The sequence below is a fragment of the Jaculus jaculus genome, chromosome 3, assembly GCF_020740685.1.
Source record: "Jaculus jaculus isolate mJacJac1 chromosome 3, mJacJac1.mat.Y.cur, whole genome shotgun sequence".
In the NCBI taxonomy this organism is placed as follows: Eukaryota; Metazoa; Chordata; class Mammalia; order Rodentia; family Dipodidae; genus Jaculus; species Jaculus jaculus.
Genome location: NC_059104.1, coordinates 133,167,557 through 133,186,643, shown reverse-complemented (window position 1 = coordinate 133,186,643; position 19,087 = coordinate 133,167,557). Strand labels below are relative to the sequence as shown.

The following is a 19,087-nucleotide window of genomic DNA, read 5'->3' as shown; positions in this document are numbered from 1 at the left end:
TCTGCATGACAGTGTTCTAGAGCACTCCACTCCCTATTTTGGCTCTTATATTCTTTCTGCTGCCTTGTCACACAATGGTCCCTGAACCTTGATAGATGTGATACAGATGCTCATTTAATGCTGAGCACTTAACTGCTGTGTCTCATCACTTTGATGAGCTTTCAGTCTCTCCAGCAGTCACTGCCATCTACAAAAAGAAGCTTCACTGACCAAAAGCGAGATAACACTACAATATGAATGTAAACATAAAAAACTCCATTTCTGTTTACTTTTTGTGAATTCTCTGTTCAGTTCTATGGCCCAGTTTTTGATTTTTTTTTTATTCTTAGTATGTTCTATATGTTAAACTTCTACCAAATGTATAGTTGGCGAGGGTTTTCTGCCATTCTATAGGTTGTCAGTTGATCTGGTTGATAGCTTTTTAGTTTCAAGATGTCTCATATGTTGATTGTTTGCCTTAGTTTCTGGGCTAATGGACATTTATTCAAAAGGTCCTTCCCTAGGCCTATATCTTGAAGAGTTCTCCCTACTTTTTCTTCTAATCATTTCATGGAACTGGTCTTAATGTGAAGTCCTTGATTCTTTTGGAGCTGGTTTTTGTGCATGGTGAGAGAAAGAGGTATAGATTCATTCATCTACAATTTTCCCAGCACCATTTGTTGAAAACGATGTCTTTTCTTCAATGTGTGTTTTTTGGCCTCTTTGTAAAAAACAAACAAACAAACAAACAAAAAAACCCCAAGAACCCGAGGTGGCCATACTTGTATGGATTTATACTGGGATCTTCTATCCATTCTATTGTTCTATGTGTCTGTTTGTGTGCTAGTACCATGCTTTTTTTTTTCTTTTTCTTTTCATTTTCTTTCTTTTTTTTTTTTCTTCTATTTCTTTGTAATATAAGTTTAAATCAGGTCTGGTGATACTTCCAGCAGTTTTCTTTTTCTGAGGCTAGTTTTGGCTATTCAGGGTCTTTTGTGCTCTCATATGAATTTTAAGTTTATATTTTCTATTCATGTGTAGAATGGTGCTGGGATTTTTATCAGAGTTACATTGAATCTTATACATTTTGTTTGATAAGATGGATGTTTCCACAACACTAATTCTTCCAATCCAAGGGCATGGATGTCTTTCCATCTTCTCATGTCTTCCTCAGTTTCTTCTTTAGCATTTTACAGTTTTCATTATGGAGGTTTTACATTTCCTTTGGAATTTGCTATTAGTGTAATACTTGCGCTGTACAGGAATTTGGAAGCTTTACCCCTTTTACTGTTTTCTTTTTGGAATAATTTGAGGAACAATGGTTTCAGTTTTTATATACATGTCTAGATGAATTCTGCAGTGAACCCATATGGACCTGGAATTTTTTTTTTTTTTTCGAAGTTTGGTCTCACTCTGGTCCAGGCTGACCTGGAATTAACTTTGTCATCTAAGGGTGGCCTTGAACTCATGGCAATCCTCCTACCTCTGCCTCCTGAGTGCTGGGATTAAAGGCGTGCGCCACCACGCCCGGCCTGGAATTTTTTTTAGTTGTTAGATTGTTTCAGTTACTTCTTCAATCTCATTCCTTATTATATATCTGATTAAAATATTTATCATCTATCTGTTTATCTTTGGTAAGCCATATACATCAAGAAATTCCTCCATTCATTTTGCATTTTCTAACTTGTTGGGAATTAGGGTTTTTTTGTCTTGTTTTGTTTAACAATGTATGGTCTTGCTCTATCTAGCCCAGATTGACCTGGAATTCACTCTGTAGTCACAGGGTGGCCTCAAATTTATAGCAATCCCTCTAGTTCTGCCTCCCAAGTGTTGGGATTAAAGGCATGCACCACCATACCCAACAGAATATAGGTGTTTAATTTTCTCAATTTCATGTATATTTGTGTAATGTCTCCTTTTTCAGCTTATATACTGAGTAGGGTTTTCTCTCTCTTTCTTTTGATTAATTTGGCTAATGGTTTACCAACCTTGTCTGTCTTTCTAAAGAACCAATCCTTGATTCATAAATTCTTTTTGTTTTTTTTGTTTGGTTCTATTCATTGATTCTGCATTGGTTTTGATTGCTTCTTTCCATTTGGTACTTTTGATTTTGTTTCTTTTCTTGCTTTTCCAAGGTTTTCAGGCACATCATTAAGTTATTTATTTGTAATGTAGACATTTAGTGCTATAAACTTTCCTGTTAGAACTGCTTTCACTGTGTCTTCAGTTCTAGGAATTTTTATTTATTTATTTCTTGATTTCTTCAGTGACCCATTCATTGTTCAAAAGTGTATTGTCAAAACAAATTTAACATAATCAGGAATAAGATAGGCTGAGAGTACTTGAATTTAGTTTACCTACAGGTTAGCCAAAAGATTAATATTCCCCAAATTAGTTATTTGTACTTTATACCTTAACAATAGGAAGTATAAAACTTAAAGAGCATTGTGGGTTCCTAGGTCCTCCCTTTGGGCAGACTTCGGTCCCCCAAAGGTGCCCAGGCAACTGGGGTAGAGAGCAGGCGAGAATCACTCTCGGGAGACAGTTTCTGAGAACAGCTCTTGGTTTATTGTCAGGGAAATGGGTTTATAAGCAGTTGAGGGTGGGAAGAGGGTCCTAAGGGGATTGGAAGTACTAGATTGCTTGCTGATGCCTAATTAGCATATGGGGACTTTCATTCCAGTAAGTAGGCAATGGCAGGGAGAGGGGCTGTGCCAAGGTGCTGGCTGATACCACATAAGGAGTTTCCTAGGCAACTTGCCAAAGGTCACAGGGTTATGAGCAAAGCCTAAGTCTTATCTGAATGTCCAGACATCCTGTGCTTGGGGAGGAAGTGGCCTTATTTCCTGCTGATCTTGGGGTCTGAGATTTTGTTTGGGGGTCCAGGTTCACTGCAACTTCCAAGAATTGGGGGAGGATCCTGGCTCACTGCAACCCCCGAGAATGAGGGAAGGAGCCCCTCTGCTGGTCTGGTCCCCGAGATATGACCAGTGGTTCAGGCTGCTGCGACCCCTCCATAGTCTGGGGCCTTGGTGTCAGACAGCTTAGGTTTGCTCTAACCCAAGGCCCTGCCAATGTCTGACAGAGCATATTTTCCAACTATACAAAAATCACTTAGACATAAATCTAATAGAATGTGTAATTGTATATGCAGAAGAGAATAAAACTTTACTGAAAGACATTAAGTAGATTTCAGTAATTAGAAAGACACTGAATGGAGTTTGACAGAGTCAATATTGTAAAGATGACTATCTCTTGTTCTAAATTAGATTTGATTATTTTACATTAAAATTGCAACAGGAGTTTGTGAGGGATGAGTGGGATTAAGCAGCCTAACTGTGAAAGAACTATAGGCCAAGAAGAAACAAGAGATTCCTGAGGAAATAGGGAGAGTTTATGATACTTAGTAAAAAGAAAAAAAAACCCTCTTTTTAAAGCGTTAGAAATAAACTGTGAACATATCTATCACAAAAATATAATATATAACCCTGAAACCTAGATGCCAAGTGGTGGAATAGTACAGTGAATGGGGCAAAATGAGAGCTGACCAGAAATGCTGCAGGAACTATTGGCTATACATAAACTATAAGCTTTGCCATGGCAGCTAGTTGCATGCGTGCATATCTGTGGTTGGAGCACTCTGGAAGATGAGGTCAGTTAATCATTTGGGTTCAAGAGGCCTGGGCATCAGACTGAGGCTCCATCTAAGACAGAACAACAGAGACTGAAGAGATGGCTCAGCAGTTAAAGGCACTTTCTTGTAAAGCCTATCTACCTAGGTTTAATTCCCCAGCACCCGCATAAATCCAGATGCACAAAGTGGCACATGTGTATGGATTTTGTACTCCATGGAAGGAGGCCCTGGTGTACCCATTTCCTCTCTCCCTCACTTCCTTACTCCCTCCCTCCCTCTATCCCTCCCTCTCTCTCTCTCTCTCACACACACACCACAAACACATAAATAAATAAATAAATAAACTTAAAAATAAGAACAACCACAAAACATAAAAAATATAGATGTGCAAGATAAGATATTGGAATCTTTTTGAGATAGGCTGTCACACTGTACCTCAGGCTAGCCTAAAACTCACTGTGCAGCTCAAGCTGGCCACAGACTCAAGGCATCCTCTTGCCTCATCCTCTAAAGTTAAGGAGATACTGACATATACCTCCATACCTGACTAAGATATTAAAATTTATGGATCATATTAAGACATTTTATTACCAATAGTCATTTTAGATTTGTCGATGGTTTTGTATAGAAAGATGTCCTTACTTTTTCAGCATGCAAATTGAAAAGAATTGGGGATAAAGTGTCATAATTTGTAATTCATCCCAAAGAAAAAGATAATAAGCAAACATGGCAAGATTATTAAGGTCAAGAGATGGATTTTTATTTTTCTACTTTGTAATTACTTGAAAACTTTCAAAATGAAAGCATTCAAAAATTCATATGAAATATTGAAAGAAAGCACTGAGAAAAATCTGTAAGAAAATTAAAAGAAAAATACCAGGAAGTTGGAAATGTGGGAAAGAGAGGGCAGAAAAATCCAAAGAGGCATAAAGGTGTCACATCAAAGGAAACAGAGGAGAGGGCATTGTGACAACATGCCACGTTTCTAGAACTGAGAGAAAGGCCCATCCAGGGCCAAGTCAAGTGCTCCATACTTCAGTAATGAATGAAAACCCAAGACCTTCCTCCCGCCAGAGAGCTCCAAGCCATATACCAGGAGCCATTATGTCCCACCTCTCCATCTTCTTCATTTTGAGTACAGGTCTCAAAAATTTGACTGCCATGAGTCCTTTATCCAAAAGTTATTTAGCAACTATAGTCCAACAAGTTAAGAAACAGCAGGTGCATTCACACGTGCCTGTATCCCAGCCCTCAGGAGGCTGAGACAGAAAGATTATGAATTCCAAGTGAGCCTAGACTACATAGCAAGACCTTGTCCCAAGAAACCCAATCATGTGAAAAGACAAAGGCTTGGGCTGGAGAGATGGCTTAGCGGTTAAACGTTTGCCTGTGAAGCCTAAGGACCCCGGTTCAAGGCTTGGTTCCCCAGGTCCCATGTTAGCCAGATGCACAAGGGGGTGCACGCGTCTGGAGTTCGTTTGCAGAGGCTGGAAGCCCTGGCGTGCCCATTCTCTCTCTCTTCCTCTATCTGTCCTTCTCTCTGTGTCTGTCGCTCTCAAATAAATAAATTAAAAATTTTTTAAAAAGGCTTAAGAAAATGGCTTTAGTCCAGGGGAGAGATGAAGGAGAACACAGTGTGCTGCAGCGGAGTCCCTGGGATCCCTAGGTGTTCTAGGCCAAGGGGCAGCCAGGTGAGGAAGGGGTGGTAGTTGGGACTACCTAAGGACACACCCAAGTGGGAAGAGCACTTAGTGCACACAAACAGTGAACAGTTGTCTCTCTGTCTCTCAAAGAACTCAGGAAGAATTTCTGTCAGACAAATGAAAAATGAAGTGATTAAGTCCAATCAATTTCTATGATGTGATTTTGAAAAGGTTCTATGATTAGCATACTCCTTGTGGCTCCGTTATGGACAGTATTAATGCAGTCATAATGTGGGTGCTGAATGCAGAAATAACAGAAGGGGTACCACTTCACTAGTGAGTGTCATTCCAATGTGGGTGGTTATCAGTGAGAGTGATCAGAAACCCCAAAAGCATCCCTTGTGGTAGGTTGGAAGATAGAAGTCATGTTCTGCATAGGACAGGCATGAGAGACCAGGCTAGCCTGGGCTGCGGAACAGAGCTCCCAGGTGCAGGGAACCACAAGGACAGCACGAGAACTCAGAATCCTCTGGGGTCCAGCACCCAGACAACGTTCTCCTGGGGCAGAATTCCCAGAAGGAGACACATTGGAGCTCACTGTGATAGCTCAGCTTGTGCTCTGGGGACCCTATTAAAGTCCAGGCAAAGATGCCTTTATGGAGAGCAGACCAGCCCTTGAAGTTTGCATAGTATGTGGTTTATAACATCAGCACATGGGGCTTTTATTCATAATTATTTGGAAACTAGGGAGCAGTTTCTCTCCCAGACAGGTTCTGTTTGTACTGTAATTCCAGTGGGTTTAAAAGGTGATGTGGGTCTGTGAATCTGCTCACATAATTATACTCAGGTAGCTTTTCATTATACATAATGTGATTTTAATGGATTTAATGTTCTGTATCAACAAATGCATTGTTTTGATTGCTCAAAGAAAGAAGCAGTTTCTAAAAGAAAAGAATTAAAATGATCTTCAAATGGTTTACATAATATTCTTTTCCAACCAGAATGATTATACTTTCCCCTTCTTGTTTAACTTCTGACACAAGATTTAGTCAGAGAGGGGAAAGAGACTTTTGAATGTACTAGGGTTCAGGTTAGAGCTCATCTTTTAAATCTATATTCATTTATGAAATTCATTGTCCTTTATCAGAGAACAGGGGCTACAAGTAGTTGCTCATGGCCACCTGGCTGGCATCTCTCTGAACACATCAGATCTTCCCATCCCACCATATATCCCTTTTGTCAGCCTGCTACGTTTGCCTACACATGCTGGTCTGATAGTCTAGCTTCCTGTCCCCTTATGCAGACCAGACCAGTAGGCATTAGGATGCAGAACCTGTCCCTGTCTGAGAGCCAAGGACCTTTGCAGTGCAAGCACTGGAGTTTGGCCCTGTCCACGTCTCCCATTTGTGTCAGGAGGCCTTGGAGGTAAGTTATTTCCACTGGCATGGTTGATCTTCCCCTTAAAAGATTACAGCCAACTATTTATTGTTAGTTTTGGTTTTAATCATGTCTTTTCTCTATTGTATGTAAACATGGGGAATAGAAAATAAAAAGGAAGAAGCCTGAATTCCAAGGACCAGAGAGAACCTGGTTGAATTTGAGATGCAGGTCCTTGTTTCTTAATAAATGTATTTATCAGTGTCTTATGCATTTATGCACCTAATAGAAAGGAGGGGCATTATCGGTTTTCCAGTATGTTGCATGGCTGTCTTTTTCTTTTTTCACTCATTGAGTGTATGTCTGAGGCCACTAAATATATTTCTTTATTTATAAGAGAGAGAGGCAGATATATAGATAGATAGATAGGTAAACAGACAGACAGGGAGAATGGGCATGCCAGGTCCTCTAGCCACTGCAAATGAACTCCAGATGCATATGTCCCCTTGTATTTATGTGGATTCTGAGGAATTGAACCTGAGTCTTTAGGCTTAACAGGCAAATAGCTAAAGCACTAAGCCATCTCTCCAGTCCCACTAAAGATACTTTGAAAGCATGATTTCATGGCATCAAGTAGGAAAGTCCCAGTAGATAACATCAATTCTATTTTGCTGAACACCATGATCATTTCTAGTTTTCAAAATTTAAATAACTTAGGCTGAAAAGATGGTGAAGTGGTTAAGGTGTTTGCCTGCAAAGCCTAAGGACCTGAGTGCAGTTCCCTGTGTCCATGTAAAGATGGCACATACATCTGAATTTCTCTTGCAGTGGCTGGAGACCCTGGTACACTCATTCTCTTGCCTTCCACCTGCCTCTTTCTTGCTCTCTGAAATAAATAAATATATAAGCAAATATATATTTTTAAATTAAATAACCCTTTGGTTAATGCTAGAAATTTCTAGAAGTGGAATTCAGTTTTAAATTATATGCATAACTTATAATATGCAATTATATCATACATATATGAATTCAAGATTAATGTTCCAAAAAATTTCATGTTTAAAAATAAGTCTTCCTTCCACTCATCCCCAATTCTGCTTCCTATTGCTGGGTTTCTTATGTATACTGGGAAGATATTTATTAAGGAGTACCAACATCTACTATTTCTTGTTACTTACTCCAGTGGGACCCTTCTCTGAACATCAGGCCTAGTCACCTTGGAGGTCATTTTTCATTGGCATAAAACAGATGTACCTCAAACTGCACAGTGCATAGATTCACACTAGATACAACTATCCATAGTTGCTTAAGTAGCCCTCTATGTCTACACACCACACCGGTACAGGTTTGTGCTGTAAGCATCCTTTATACTTCAGGCTTATGTCAGGGTAGACTTCATGTACACCAATAGAACAAATTCCCAATAGTGAGATCATTGGTTATGAGTATGTGCATTTTTGGGGAGCATATTATAAAAGCACTCCCAATGGGCTGGAAAGATGGCTTAGCAGTTAAGTGCTTGCCTGTGAAGCCTAAGGACCCCAGTTTGAGGCTCAATTCCCCAGTAAGACAGATGCACAAGTTGCCACATGCATCTGTAGTTCATTTGCAATAGCTAGATCCCCTGGCATGCCCATTCTCTTTATCTGCCTCTTTCTTTCTCTGTCTTTCACTCTCAAATAAATAAATAGATATAAACAAAAAAATTTCTAAATTACTCCCAAGGAAGTTTCCATCAAATTATGCCATCACCAGTTATGTTTACGAGGACCTTTTCCCTCTTTCTTACAATTTTTCCAGTCTGATGGAGAAAGCATCTATATTATTGCTTTTTTTTTTAAAAAAAGCTTTGAATCATTTTAAGCATCCTGCTTAAATATAGATTTATTCACTGCTATACTATTTTCTGCATAGTATTTAGTTATTTTTCCCATTGACTTGTTCCTTTTTTATATTATTGTTTATGAATTCTTTATAAATTAAGAAAATCAGTTTTTTCTACTATATGCATTATTAATGTTTTTCCACTTGAATTGTGTTTGTATTTTATATACTTTTCAAGTCATAAATATGCTCTTGGGCTCTTGCCATAATGATACTACTCTTAAACTGTCCACAATTCACTGATTGATAGGTGGCAAGCCTTTATGTTCTCCGTGTTTGCAGGTTAATGTGAATGGCTCCACTTTGTGCCACAGGCTTTGGTAGGGCTTGGGCCGATGCCATTGTAGGACCCAGGCTTAAAAGAACAGTGACCACTTATGTGAGGAGAGGCCAGAGGGCATGAGTGATGTCTCTATGAGCCATAAGCCATCCCACATGGCCAAGTAAGTCCTTAGACAAGCAGGAATGGGGATAGATACTTTCCCACTCACATGTCAAAGGTACAGACAAGCTGCAGGATTGAGAACAAAGATTCATACTCCTGCACATGAGTGTTTTTTTTTAAAAGCCACAGACTTAAAAGAAATAAATTCTTTAATCTTTCCTGCAAAATCCAAGTAGGCTGGGGAGATGATTCACTGGATAAAACACTTTACACATAAGTATGAGTGCCTGAGTTCATAACCCCAGAACCCACAGAAATCTTGGTACTATGCCAGGCTTCTGTAATCCTAGCATGCCCGTAGCAAGAAGGGAGTCAGAGATGGGACAAACTTCTGGAAGCTCACAGGCCAGCTAGTCTGGTGAATGCAATGATAAACAAAACACTCTGCTGTAAACAAGGTGGAAGATAAGGACCAACACCTGAAGTTGTCCCAAGACTTCGAGATGTGTGCTGTGTACCTTAATTCATACACACGAATAAACACACACACACAAGGACCAAAATAAAGGTTGATTTCTTTCCAAGTAACTTGCCCGTTCAGTTTATTGCATAGATAATGCTTTATCCCTTTAAACATTTTAATTAGAATTACACAGAACTTATATATTATGTAGTGCTTCTATTTTAAAAATGAATGTTTTGCCCCATCTAATAATGAAGTCTTTTATGTCCCTCAGTAGATAAATGTGAATTTCTTGATTTTACCCTTGCTAATCTCTTATCAGATCTGCTTATTTTAATTATCTTGCTGTTATAAATGTAATTTTAAATTTTATTTTCTTTTATAACAGCTTTTACTTGCACATGTATGGGAAACTATTTTCTATAAGTTAAGCACTTCTCTCCTAACTCTGCTTACCACAATAATGCAGGACACACCACTTGACCTCTTTGTGCTTCCATTTTTTCTCCTGTGTCTGAGCATGAGACTCACACACACCTGCTAAGATTGACAGGACACACAGAAAAAGTGGAAACATGTGGCAGGGGTCTGGGATATTGGAAGTGCTCAGCAAATAGAATTACTAGTACAATTTCTTTTTATTTTATTTTATTTTATTTTATTTATTTATTTATTTATTTATTTTGAGAGCAACAGACACAGAGAGAAAGACAGATAGAGGGAGAGAGAGAGAATGGGCGCACCAGGGCTTCCAGCCTCTGCAAACGAACTCCAGACGCGTGTGCCCCCTTGTGCATCTGGCTAACGTGGGACCTGGGGAACCTAGCCTCGAACCAGGGTCCTTAGGCTTCACAGGCAAGCGCTTAACCGCTAAGCCATCTCTCCAGCCCACTAGTACAATTTCTAACATGTTAAGTTTTAAAGCCAAGTAATCATTGAATCCACTCTTTCCCCATCTTTCTATTGCTCACCCTTCATTATCTCTTTTCTGTCTTTTCTCCCCTCTTTTTCCCTTAATTTTCTTCCAAGTCCATGGATTTTACTTAGATAATCATTTTTTTTCTAGTAGAAATAATTTTATCTCCTTTGTCCAATGCTTAGTGCTTTTCTTTCTGTTTCATGCTCAGTTTTATTAGCTAACTATATTAGCTTTATGTTGCTGTATAACAGAATTACACAAGCTTAGTATCTTAGAATAGCACAAATTTATTATTTCTGAGTTTCCATGATGAGGAGTCAAGGACTTTTTGTCTTCACAGGTTCAAAGTCTTTCTAACTTTTTTTTTGGTAAAAACTAGACTGACCATTAAAAACAGATAAAATGGCCACAGAGATATTGCTTACTAGTTAAGGCACTTGTCTTCAAAGCCAAAGGACCTAGGTTCAGCTCCCCAGGACCCATGTAATCCAGATGCACAAGGTGGTGCATGTGTCTGGAGTTTGTTTACAGTGGCTGGAGGCATTGGTGTACTCGCTCTCTCCTTCTCTTTTCTTTTTTTTTTCTCTCAAATAAATAAATAAAAATAATATTTTTAAAAAAATACATAAAATACTACAAGAGTAGAAAACAGACCAATTACTTTTAAACAGAAGTATATAATACCTCAATAAAAACTTTGAAAATTTGGGCTGGAGAGATGGCTTAGCGGTTAAGTGCTTGCCTATGAAGCCTAAGGACCCCGGTTCGAGGCTCGGTTCCCCAGGTCCCACGTTAGCCAGATGCACAAGGGGGCGCACGCGTCTGGAGTTCGTTTGCAGAGGCTGGAAGCCCTGGCGCGCCCATTCTCTCTCTCTCCCTCTATCTGTCTTTCTCTCTGTGTCTGTCGCTCTCAAACAAATAAATTAAAAAAAAAATTAAAAAAAAAAAACTTTGAAAATTTGAATTCAGAAGTGCATTTAGAATAAAGAGCATTACTACAAACTGTTCCCTATGTACTGTTTCAAATGCCTCCATTTCTATTCTAGAGCTATAGTAGATATGCATACATGGAAGCTAATGAAAGCAAATGAAATAATTGAAACTTGAAATGCAAAATATATAAAAGAACAAAGAACTCGGGGGCTTTGTAACAGGTCCTCATGCTTGCACTTTATCACTGAGCCATCACCCCAGCCCCCAGACAACCTTACTTTTTGAGACAGGGTCCATCACTGAGCTTAGAACTTTCTGATTTACTAGACTAGTGTGATGGTTTGAAAGTAAAGTGTCCTCCATAGATTCATGTGTTTGAGTACTTAATGCCCAGTTGGTGGCTCTGTTCTGGAAAGGTGTGGAACCTCATAGGAGGTAGAACCTTGCTGGAAGGAGTGTGCCACTAGGAGAAGGCCTTGAGGTATTTTAGCCTGACCCCACTTACTGTTCTCTTTTTCTGCTTCCTCCCTGCTATTGTGAGGTGTGATGCTGGCTTCCTACTGTGCCATGCCTTCCCTGCCATAATGAGCTTGCTCCTCAGAAACTAAACCTAATTAGATCCATTTCCTTAAGCTGCTCCTGGTTATTTTGTCCTAATGACAAGAAAGTAACTGATACAATTAGGTAGACTACAGGTTCCAGAGATCCTCTGCCAACACCTTCTGAGCCTGGGATCACAGACACTTGCCATGCCCAACTTTTATTGTTGTTGTTGTTTTCTGTTTGTTGTTTTTTTTCAAAATAGGTCTTACTATAGCCCAGGCTGATCTGGCACCCACTCTGTAGTCTCAGGCTGGTTTTGAACTCTCAGTGATGCTCCTACTTCTGTCTCAAGAATGCTGGGGTTAAAGGCATGTGTCACCATGCCCAGCTTCAAACACATCACTTTAAATCTTAACATTCTACCCCTGGCCACTAAAGTCTCATGTTCATCTCATAATGAAAAATGCATTCAGTCCAAACTTCAAAAATTCCATAGACTTAGAGCATGGAATGTGAAGAATTAATGGATGGCCATTGGAGGCCAGGATAGAGATGATAGATGTGATAATATTTGAAGAGATGTTGGCTATGAAACACACACCTATATATGCAGAGTTTTAGAGCACCAATTTTGAGGAGGTGATCATACAGCTCTTTTAGAGTAAGGCCAGCATCACCCCCTCAAGGAACAGTAGTAGGTAAGGTAAGGGACAGCAGATGTCTTGACTGCTACACTGGCAGTCATGAGACAATGAAAGATTTTCAGACTGTTGACAGCAGAGACCACCAGCATAGGATTATGTTCACAGCAAGGTAATGTTTTAAGCATGAGTATAATTAAGACGTTTAGGGATTAACAAAATACTACAAAAATTCACCTCAACAGAGCTGCACTGAAGGAATTTCTAAGTCATGGCACTCTAGTGAAGTCAACAGATGCTTTCTCAGAATGTTTTCTTAAAGCATGAAATAAAATATGAAGCATTACAGGTAACCAATTGCTTTAGTGTTTTTCATTTTTAGTTAACATGTAAAGATGTAGGTATTTAATCTGGCATTTTCAAATGTAATTTGTTTTAGCTGATTCTTGTCCCCTGTTCCAATCCTCCTTCCTCCCCCAGTGTCCTCCCCCTTTTGTTTACACGTGTCCTTTTTATGCTGCCCCCTGTTTCCTACTGGCATTTTTGTACTTGCTCTTGATTACCGTTCTATCATTACAGATTTTATCCAGGTTTGACTCCCTGCAGATACTTACATATAGATTTACAAGCTAGTGACTAAATATCACTGAGAACATGTGGATTTGGCCTCTCTGAGATTGGGTCACTTTGCTTCATTCTTTCTAGGTTTATCCACTTCCTTAAATGTCATAATTTCATTTTTTTTGTACTGGTGACTAGAATTCTATTGTATCGATGTGTCACATTTTCATTATCCATTTGTGTTTGTTCTTTTGTAAACTTTCTGTACATTTCATGGTAACTGGCAGTTTAATATTTAATATGTAATGTTTAAGTTTTGCAGTTCTTTATAAATCCTGGCTATTAGCCCTCTGACTGAAGTATAGCTGGCAAAGATTTCCCCATTCAGCAGTCTATTTGCTTTGCTAATTTTTTTGCTTTGAATTTGTTTAAACTTTTTTAATCAACTATTTGTTTGTTTATTTATTTACTTGAGAGACAGGAAGAGAGAGAATGGGCATATTAGGGGCTCTAGCCAGAATCAAAATGTTTTTAAATGTGTTATAGTAACATATGTGTTACTTGGTTAACTCATACAACAAGAAGATATAACGATGAATATAGTAGCTAATTTACTTCCAGGATAATCAGCCCTGTGAGAAGGTAACATCTTACAGGGCAGCACAAGAACAAATGAGAAAGCCCACATGTAGTGATTCATATCAAAGAAACATACATTGCCTGTGTGATGTAATGTACTTTTGAGTTTCTTTTGACTCAGGAATTATTTACAATATTTGTAAACATTTTAACATTAGTGGATATTTTTTCTTTCATGGGGATATCTATAGTTTTGTTTCTTGAGTAGAGATACAAGCTATACACAGATCATTTTTCTACATGGGGGAAGTGGGCTGAGAAGGAAGGTAGCCTTCCTTTGGGGTGTTACAAGTTTTGGGTACTGGTACAGTTCCCAAGTGATAAGAGTATAGAGGGATTTGAAGTTACAAAATGGGAGAGAGAGTGGTGAAGAAGGAGTGGTTAGAGGGGAAGAGCAGCGCCAATGTGACAGTGCGCTCCCAAGAGGCAGACACAGATGAAGGATCACACACCTGAAGACACCTTGACATGAGGCCTCACTGAGCTCCAGATGAGGAACAACATGCAGAAAGAAAGAAACAAGAAGCTCAGTGGAACAGGAATGTCCACCCCTCCTTGAGACTGAAGCACAGCAATCAAAAAGGCTGTGGAAGCTCAAGGTCAGGGTCAGCAGATTCCTCTCTCTACAGGCAAATTATACACTCTGTTTTTGCAATAGTTTCTTTGCCCAGACATTAGCGAACACTGGTTTCTTGGTAGTAAATTGACTTCACCGGAGCTATTGCATACACCCACCATATGTTTTGGGAAGGTAATTGAGATGGCTTTTAAGTCTGAATTCTAGAAGGACTTGCTTTCCTACCAAAAATGTTGTCTTCTCGTTTGCTTTTGAACCAGTTTGATGATCTGGAAAAAAACAAAAATCAAAACAAACAACAACAACAACAACAAAAAAAAAAAACCACCTCTATTATAGGCATTAAAAAAAAAAAAACAACTCCATGCTAGAGAACAAGATGTGAAGAGGTAATTTATTCCAGGCCTCTGTGTCCAGCAGTGGTACCCGACAAATGGGAAAGAAAGGTTTTCAGCTCTAACGATGCCATTACTTCGTGACAGTCTATTACTCCTTTTCATCACCTTCAGCAGCAGGAACTTCTGTCTCATTTCTAATTTTATCTCTTCCTCTTCTGGGCTAGATAGAGATGCAGAAAAAGAGTGAGTTTATGTCCTTAGAAGTGCTAGAAGTGCTGAGAAGCAAAGCATCCCCCCCCCCTTTTCTGAGCAAGGGCACACTTCTCCATTTTTTAGCTTTTTTTTCACAGCTATTTAATTCTGTGATGGTCTCCTCTGACCCTCTGCAATTCCTCCATATTCTCTGTAAATTGTGAACTTTGAATAACAAAACTGGTCAATTAAGTGGGTCAAGGGTTTTATAGTGTGGTAATTTCACAGCTAACTTAATTCAGAACCCTTTCTTCCAAAGTGATCTAAAATAAACCCACAGAGCCACCGAGCCATCAGAGTATGCAACATCTTCCTCTCCGGCAGAGTTGAACAAGAAGCCCACACTAAGATGCAGTAGTTCATGTACAGCAACTCTGAACTTCTTTACCACCTGCTCTGAGGAATGTGTTCCCCAAGACTCAAGTGGACCAGAGCAGGCATCTTGAGAGAGCAAGCTCCCAGCACTTGAGCTTAAAGGACCTCCTCTGAGCCCTGATATGTGGTTGTCCTCTGTCCTTAGAACCCATGACAGTATTTCTGTATTGGAGGGGCAGGGAGTCTGTATCTTCTACAGGAAAAGAGAAAGAGAGAGAGAGGAAGTAAATACATATATTGTAGACAAAGAATCCAGTATCTTACTGCAAACACATTAGTATGTGCAATAATTTGGACCTTAAATGTCTACCTAACCTAAAGGCCTAAGTGTTGAAGTTTGGGTTCCTAGAATGATTCTATTGGAAGATGGCACTTTGAGTACTGGGGTCCAGTGGAAAGTCATAGATGATTGGAGACATGCCCTTGAAGGGTATTAGGTCCTCAGTCCCTTCTCTCTTGTGATGTCCATGAGGCTTGGTTTCTTCACATGCCATGATATACTCTCTCACCACTGAAAGATATTAGAAAAGCAGCAGCTGGTTTGAGGAAAGCATTGAGACAAATTGCCCTTTTAAATTGGTTGGAGAGTTATTAACATTGTGCCTCAGGTAGGATGATGGGATCTCAAAACTGGAGAGCAAGGGTTTGGTTCCCAAGATGCAGGAAGTAGGAGAGCCTCTTCTCACAGGGACATTTCATCATGGACGCAGAGCAGAGGTGAGTGAGTAGGCATGGTTGTCTGGGCAGGTAAAGTAAATGCCAGCAGAGGGGAAAGAGATGAACATGCAGGTGGATGGACATTCAGAAGAAGGCTTGATCCAGCTTTGCAGCTTTCGATATAACAACCTCACAGTGACAGAACAACCTCAGGAAATGATGATTCTTGGTGGAAGTTTCAGATTGACCCAAAGAGAAGGATTTGGAGGTGAAGGAATGAACTTAGAATATGAAATGCCAAGCAGGAACTGGTAGTGGGAGTTCCAGAAAGATGTCCTTTTAAAAAATGGCCCTGTGAGCTAATTGTCAAGTGACTTGAGGCCACAGTGCGCCTGCTGAGGGTGATGAAGCTGACCCCAGAAGCTGTCTTGAGTATTCTGGCACTGGGGATAGAAGGCAAGAGAGAAAGAAAGGTGCCAGGGCCTTTGAGATAATTCATAAGACTTGGCTGCCCAGAAACCTGAAAAACATGTCAAGGCTGTCCTTGGCAATGGGCATGGGAAGGGGAAGCTGGGCAGTGTTGTGAAGAGGAGGTGTGGGAGACAAGAAAGAGTCATAAGTAATTTATCAGTGCTAACTGTTTGGAGAATTTATATGCACTCAGTGGAGCTTCTTTGCTGTGTTCTTCCTACACGTATGTGGTTAAGGGAAAAATGCAGACTGTGTCCAAAGGGACCTTGTGGATCTGTCAGAAACATATACCTCCAAGGTCTGATCCGTCCCTGTGGAATGCCTGGGGAAATGCAGTGAACTTCCAGTCAGGTCCTTGACTGCCTGTTCCCAGTCCTCAGTGGAACTTGTGTATGATTGACTCTTCCAAGATCTCATCCAAACTTTTGTGATAATGGGACTCCTAACAATTGCCTTATTGAATAGCAAGCCACAGCCTCCTGCTCTAGACCTGTTTTGATATGGAGGTGGTAGGGGTGAGGATTTGGGCATGAATGACCAAGAAGAAAATGTGTTGTTATAAAAGGTTGATGTTATAAGGAGTGCCAGGTCTGGAGGGGCAGGCTTACAGACATGTTGAAAGACATTAACAGGTATAGGTAACAAGGTGCTGCAGACAGTGGGCTGCTCAGCTATCAGAGAAGAGCTCTGGGTTGTGGAGATATAGTAGGAGGCTTTAAGGAGCCTCATAGTAGCTAGGTTTTGTATGGCCATGGGAAGAGGAGAAAAAGGCATAAGAATCTGGGGAAAGGTGGACAGCCCTGGAGGGAGGTGACAGAGAAAAGCAGATGGGAAAGTGAGAAGAACATCAGGAGAGTGAGAGCGCAGAGCCTGCAGGAGGCAGAGGGGTTCTATTCCAGAACACAGTCAGCTTTCAGGATAGGAAGGGGGTTCCATCTCAGAATACAGTCAGCCTGCAGGAGAGGAAGTTGGTCCCACAGCTGCAGGAGAGGAGAGGGGGTTTTGTCCCAGGGCATGGTCAGCCTGCAGGAAGGTATAGTTGAACAGCAATGCACGGCATTGTGTCTGCCCTGGGGGTTGTGCATCTGGGAGAAAGGTAGGCCTGGAGCTGGATGCAGGTCTAATGATGGCCCTCAACATGAGAAAGACATAGAATCTTCATGTGATGATGTGGACAGGTAACCAGAGCAAGGACGACTGCTGCCAGGACATGAGGCAAGACAAAGAGGACCTGGCCTGGGCTGCTTGGAGTAAGTGTCTCGGAAGTGCCAGAGCCTTGTCAGTAGAACACTGCTCACTGGTGAGATAGGAAACTGCTGAAAACAAAGAGGAAGGGCTGTGTGATGGGCAACTGCAGCACACCATGGCCAGGTTCACCTCTTCCCTAGAGATTGTTTTCTTTCCTTTATGTGATTCTTGAGCACACTTTAAGGGCCAGGGAGCACTAAGCAGCCTGGAGATGGGTCTTTCCAGAAGACCATCATTTGTGCTGTCCAGAGCAGTCCATGACATGCCTTGCTTTGTAGTGACCTAATGGCTGGAGAGGTCAGGGCATGGGCTGCCTGTCCATGTGACCAAATGCTGCGAGCATCTGGCCAGAACACTCAGCTCACTGGAACCCCACTCCTGGGACATAGAGACTTTACTTGCCCTTTGTTTGGCCTTGAACTTGTGGCAATCCTTCTACCTCTGTCTCCTGAGTGCTGGGATTAAAGGCATGTGCCACCATACCTGGCTTACAAAAGGCTTTCAAGTGTCTCACCTCCCTGTCCCCTGTCCTTCCAGGTGCTGTTGTCAGGACTCATTGGTGTCGTTTCCTGGAAGAGGCCTCTCTCGCTTGTGGTAAGTGGTCCCTGGGACTCCAGGTAGTGCCAGACTGGGTTCTACCTGCAGAGGAGTGAGTGTGGTGGAAGCATGGCAGAGAGGATTCTAGTTGCCTGGTAGGAGATGGCATGCAGACCATCAGTATAAACACATACATACCGCATGCTGCTGTGCCCTTCAGAACCACTGTGCATTTTACATGTTGCACTTCTGAGAATTCTCCTGGACTGACTCCCCGAGATCCCCCATCAAGTCCTTATTTGTTTGCTCTGCTTGAGGGCCTGCCAGGAACAAAGACAGCTGAGAGTTGCATGCTAGTGTGTTTTTGTCCAGCCCCTGAGGTCGATTTGTTCATATCTATGCTTATCTAGATCACCAAGCAGCACATATTTTATCAGAGTTCACGAAAGGTTAGTTTATATGCGTGCTTTATAGCAAAATGTCATGAGAATAAAATACAGATAGTTTCTTTAAAAGGACTGCTGGGCATGGTGCTGAGGGGTGGACCATGTGGAAGGTGGGGGAGGGTGATAGGTTTTCCCTCTGCAAAGTACCCCAAGCAGGCCTGTGTGTATTGATCTGTAGCCCGGTCTTCTCCGTGTCTGCATTAATATCTTGATGTGCTCGTGTTAGGACTAGAGGAAGAGGTTTTCTGGGTTTTGATGGGTAATGAAAAAGACAGCATGGTGGTTTTTTTCCTTTTGTATTAATCAATTATTTAAAGTCTCATTTTTAAGTGATTGGATTTGGAGATAATGACATGCACTAAATATTAATGGAAATAGAAAAAAAAAACAAATTTGTTTGTGGAAGACACCTCTTCCTTCATGAAAGTGACTGTGGCATCCTGCAAAGGTGTCAGGGGAAATAGTGCCTGCAATTCAGCTAAGCTTTCTTTTCTATAGCTTAGCTCATAGAATAAATTTTCTTTAAGATGTGTTTATGTAGAAGGTGTCAAATGGGCAAAAAAGTAGAGAGGCTGGTAGATAAGG

The 19,087-nt window shown here is 40.7% G+C and overlaps 1 protein-coding gene across 1 annotated transcript in view; it reads left to right on the top strand.

Annotated features, from left to right (window-relative positions):
* Positions 1 to 19,087, top strand: part of Fam189a1 (family with sequence similarity 189 member A1) — a 455,203-nt gene that overhangs the window by 192,061 nt on the left and 244,055 nt on the right. The window contains exon 2 of the mRNA XM_012948679.2: positions 18,057 to 18,113. Within this exon, the coding sequence (XP_012804133.2) occupies positions 18,057 to 18,113 (57 nt within the window). The remainder of the gene's footprint in view (positions 1 to 18,056; positions 18,114 to 19,087) is intronic.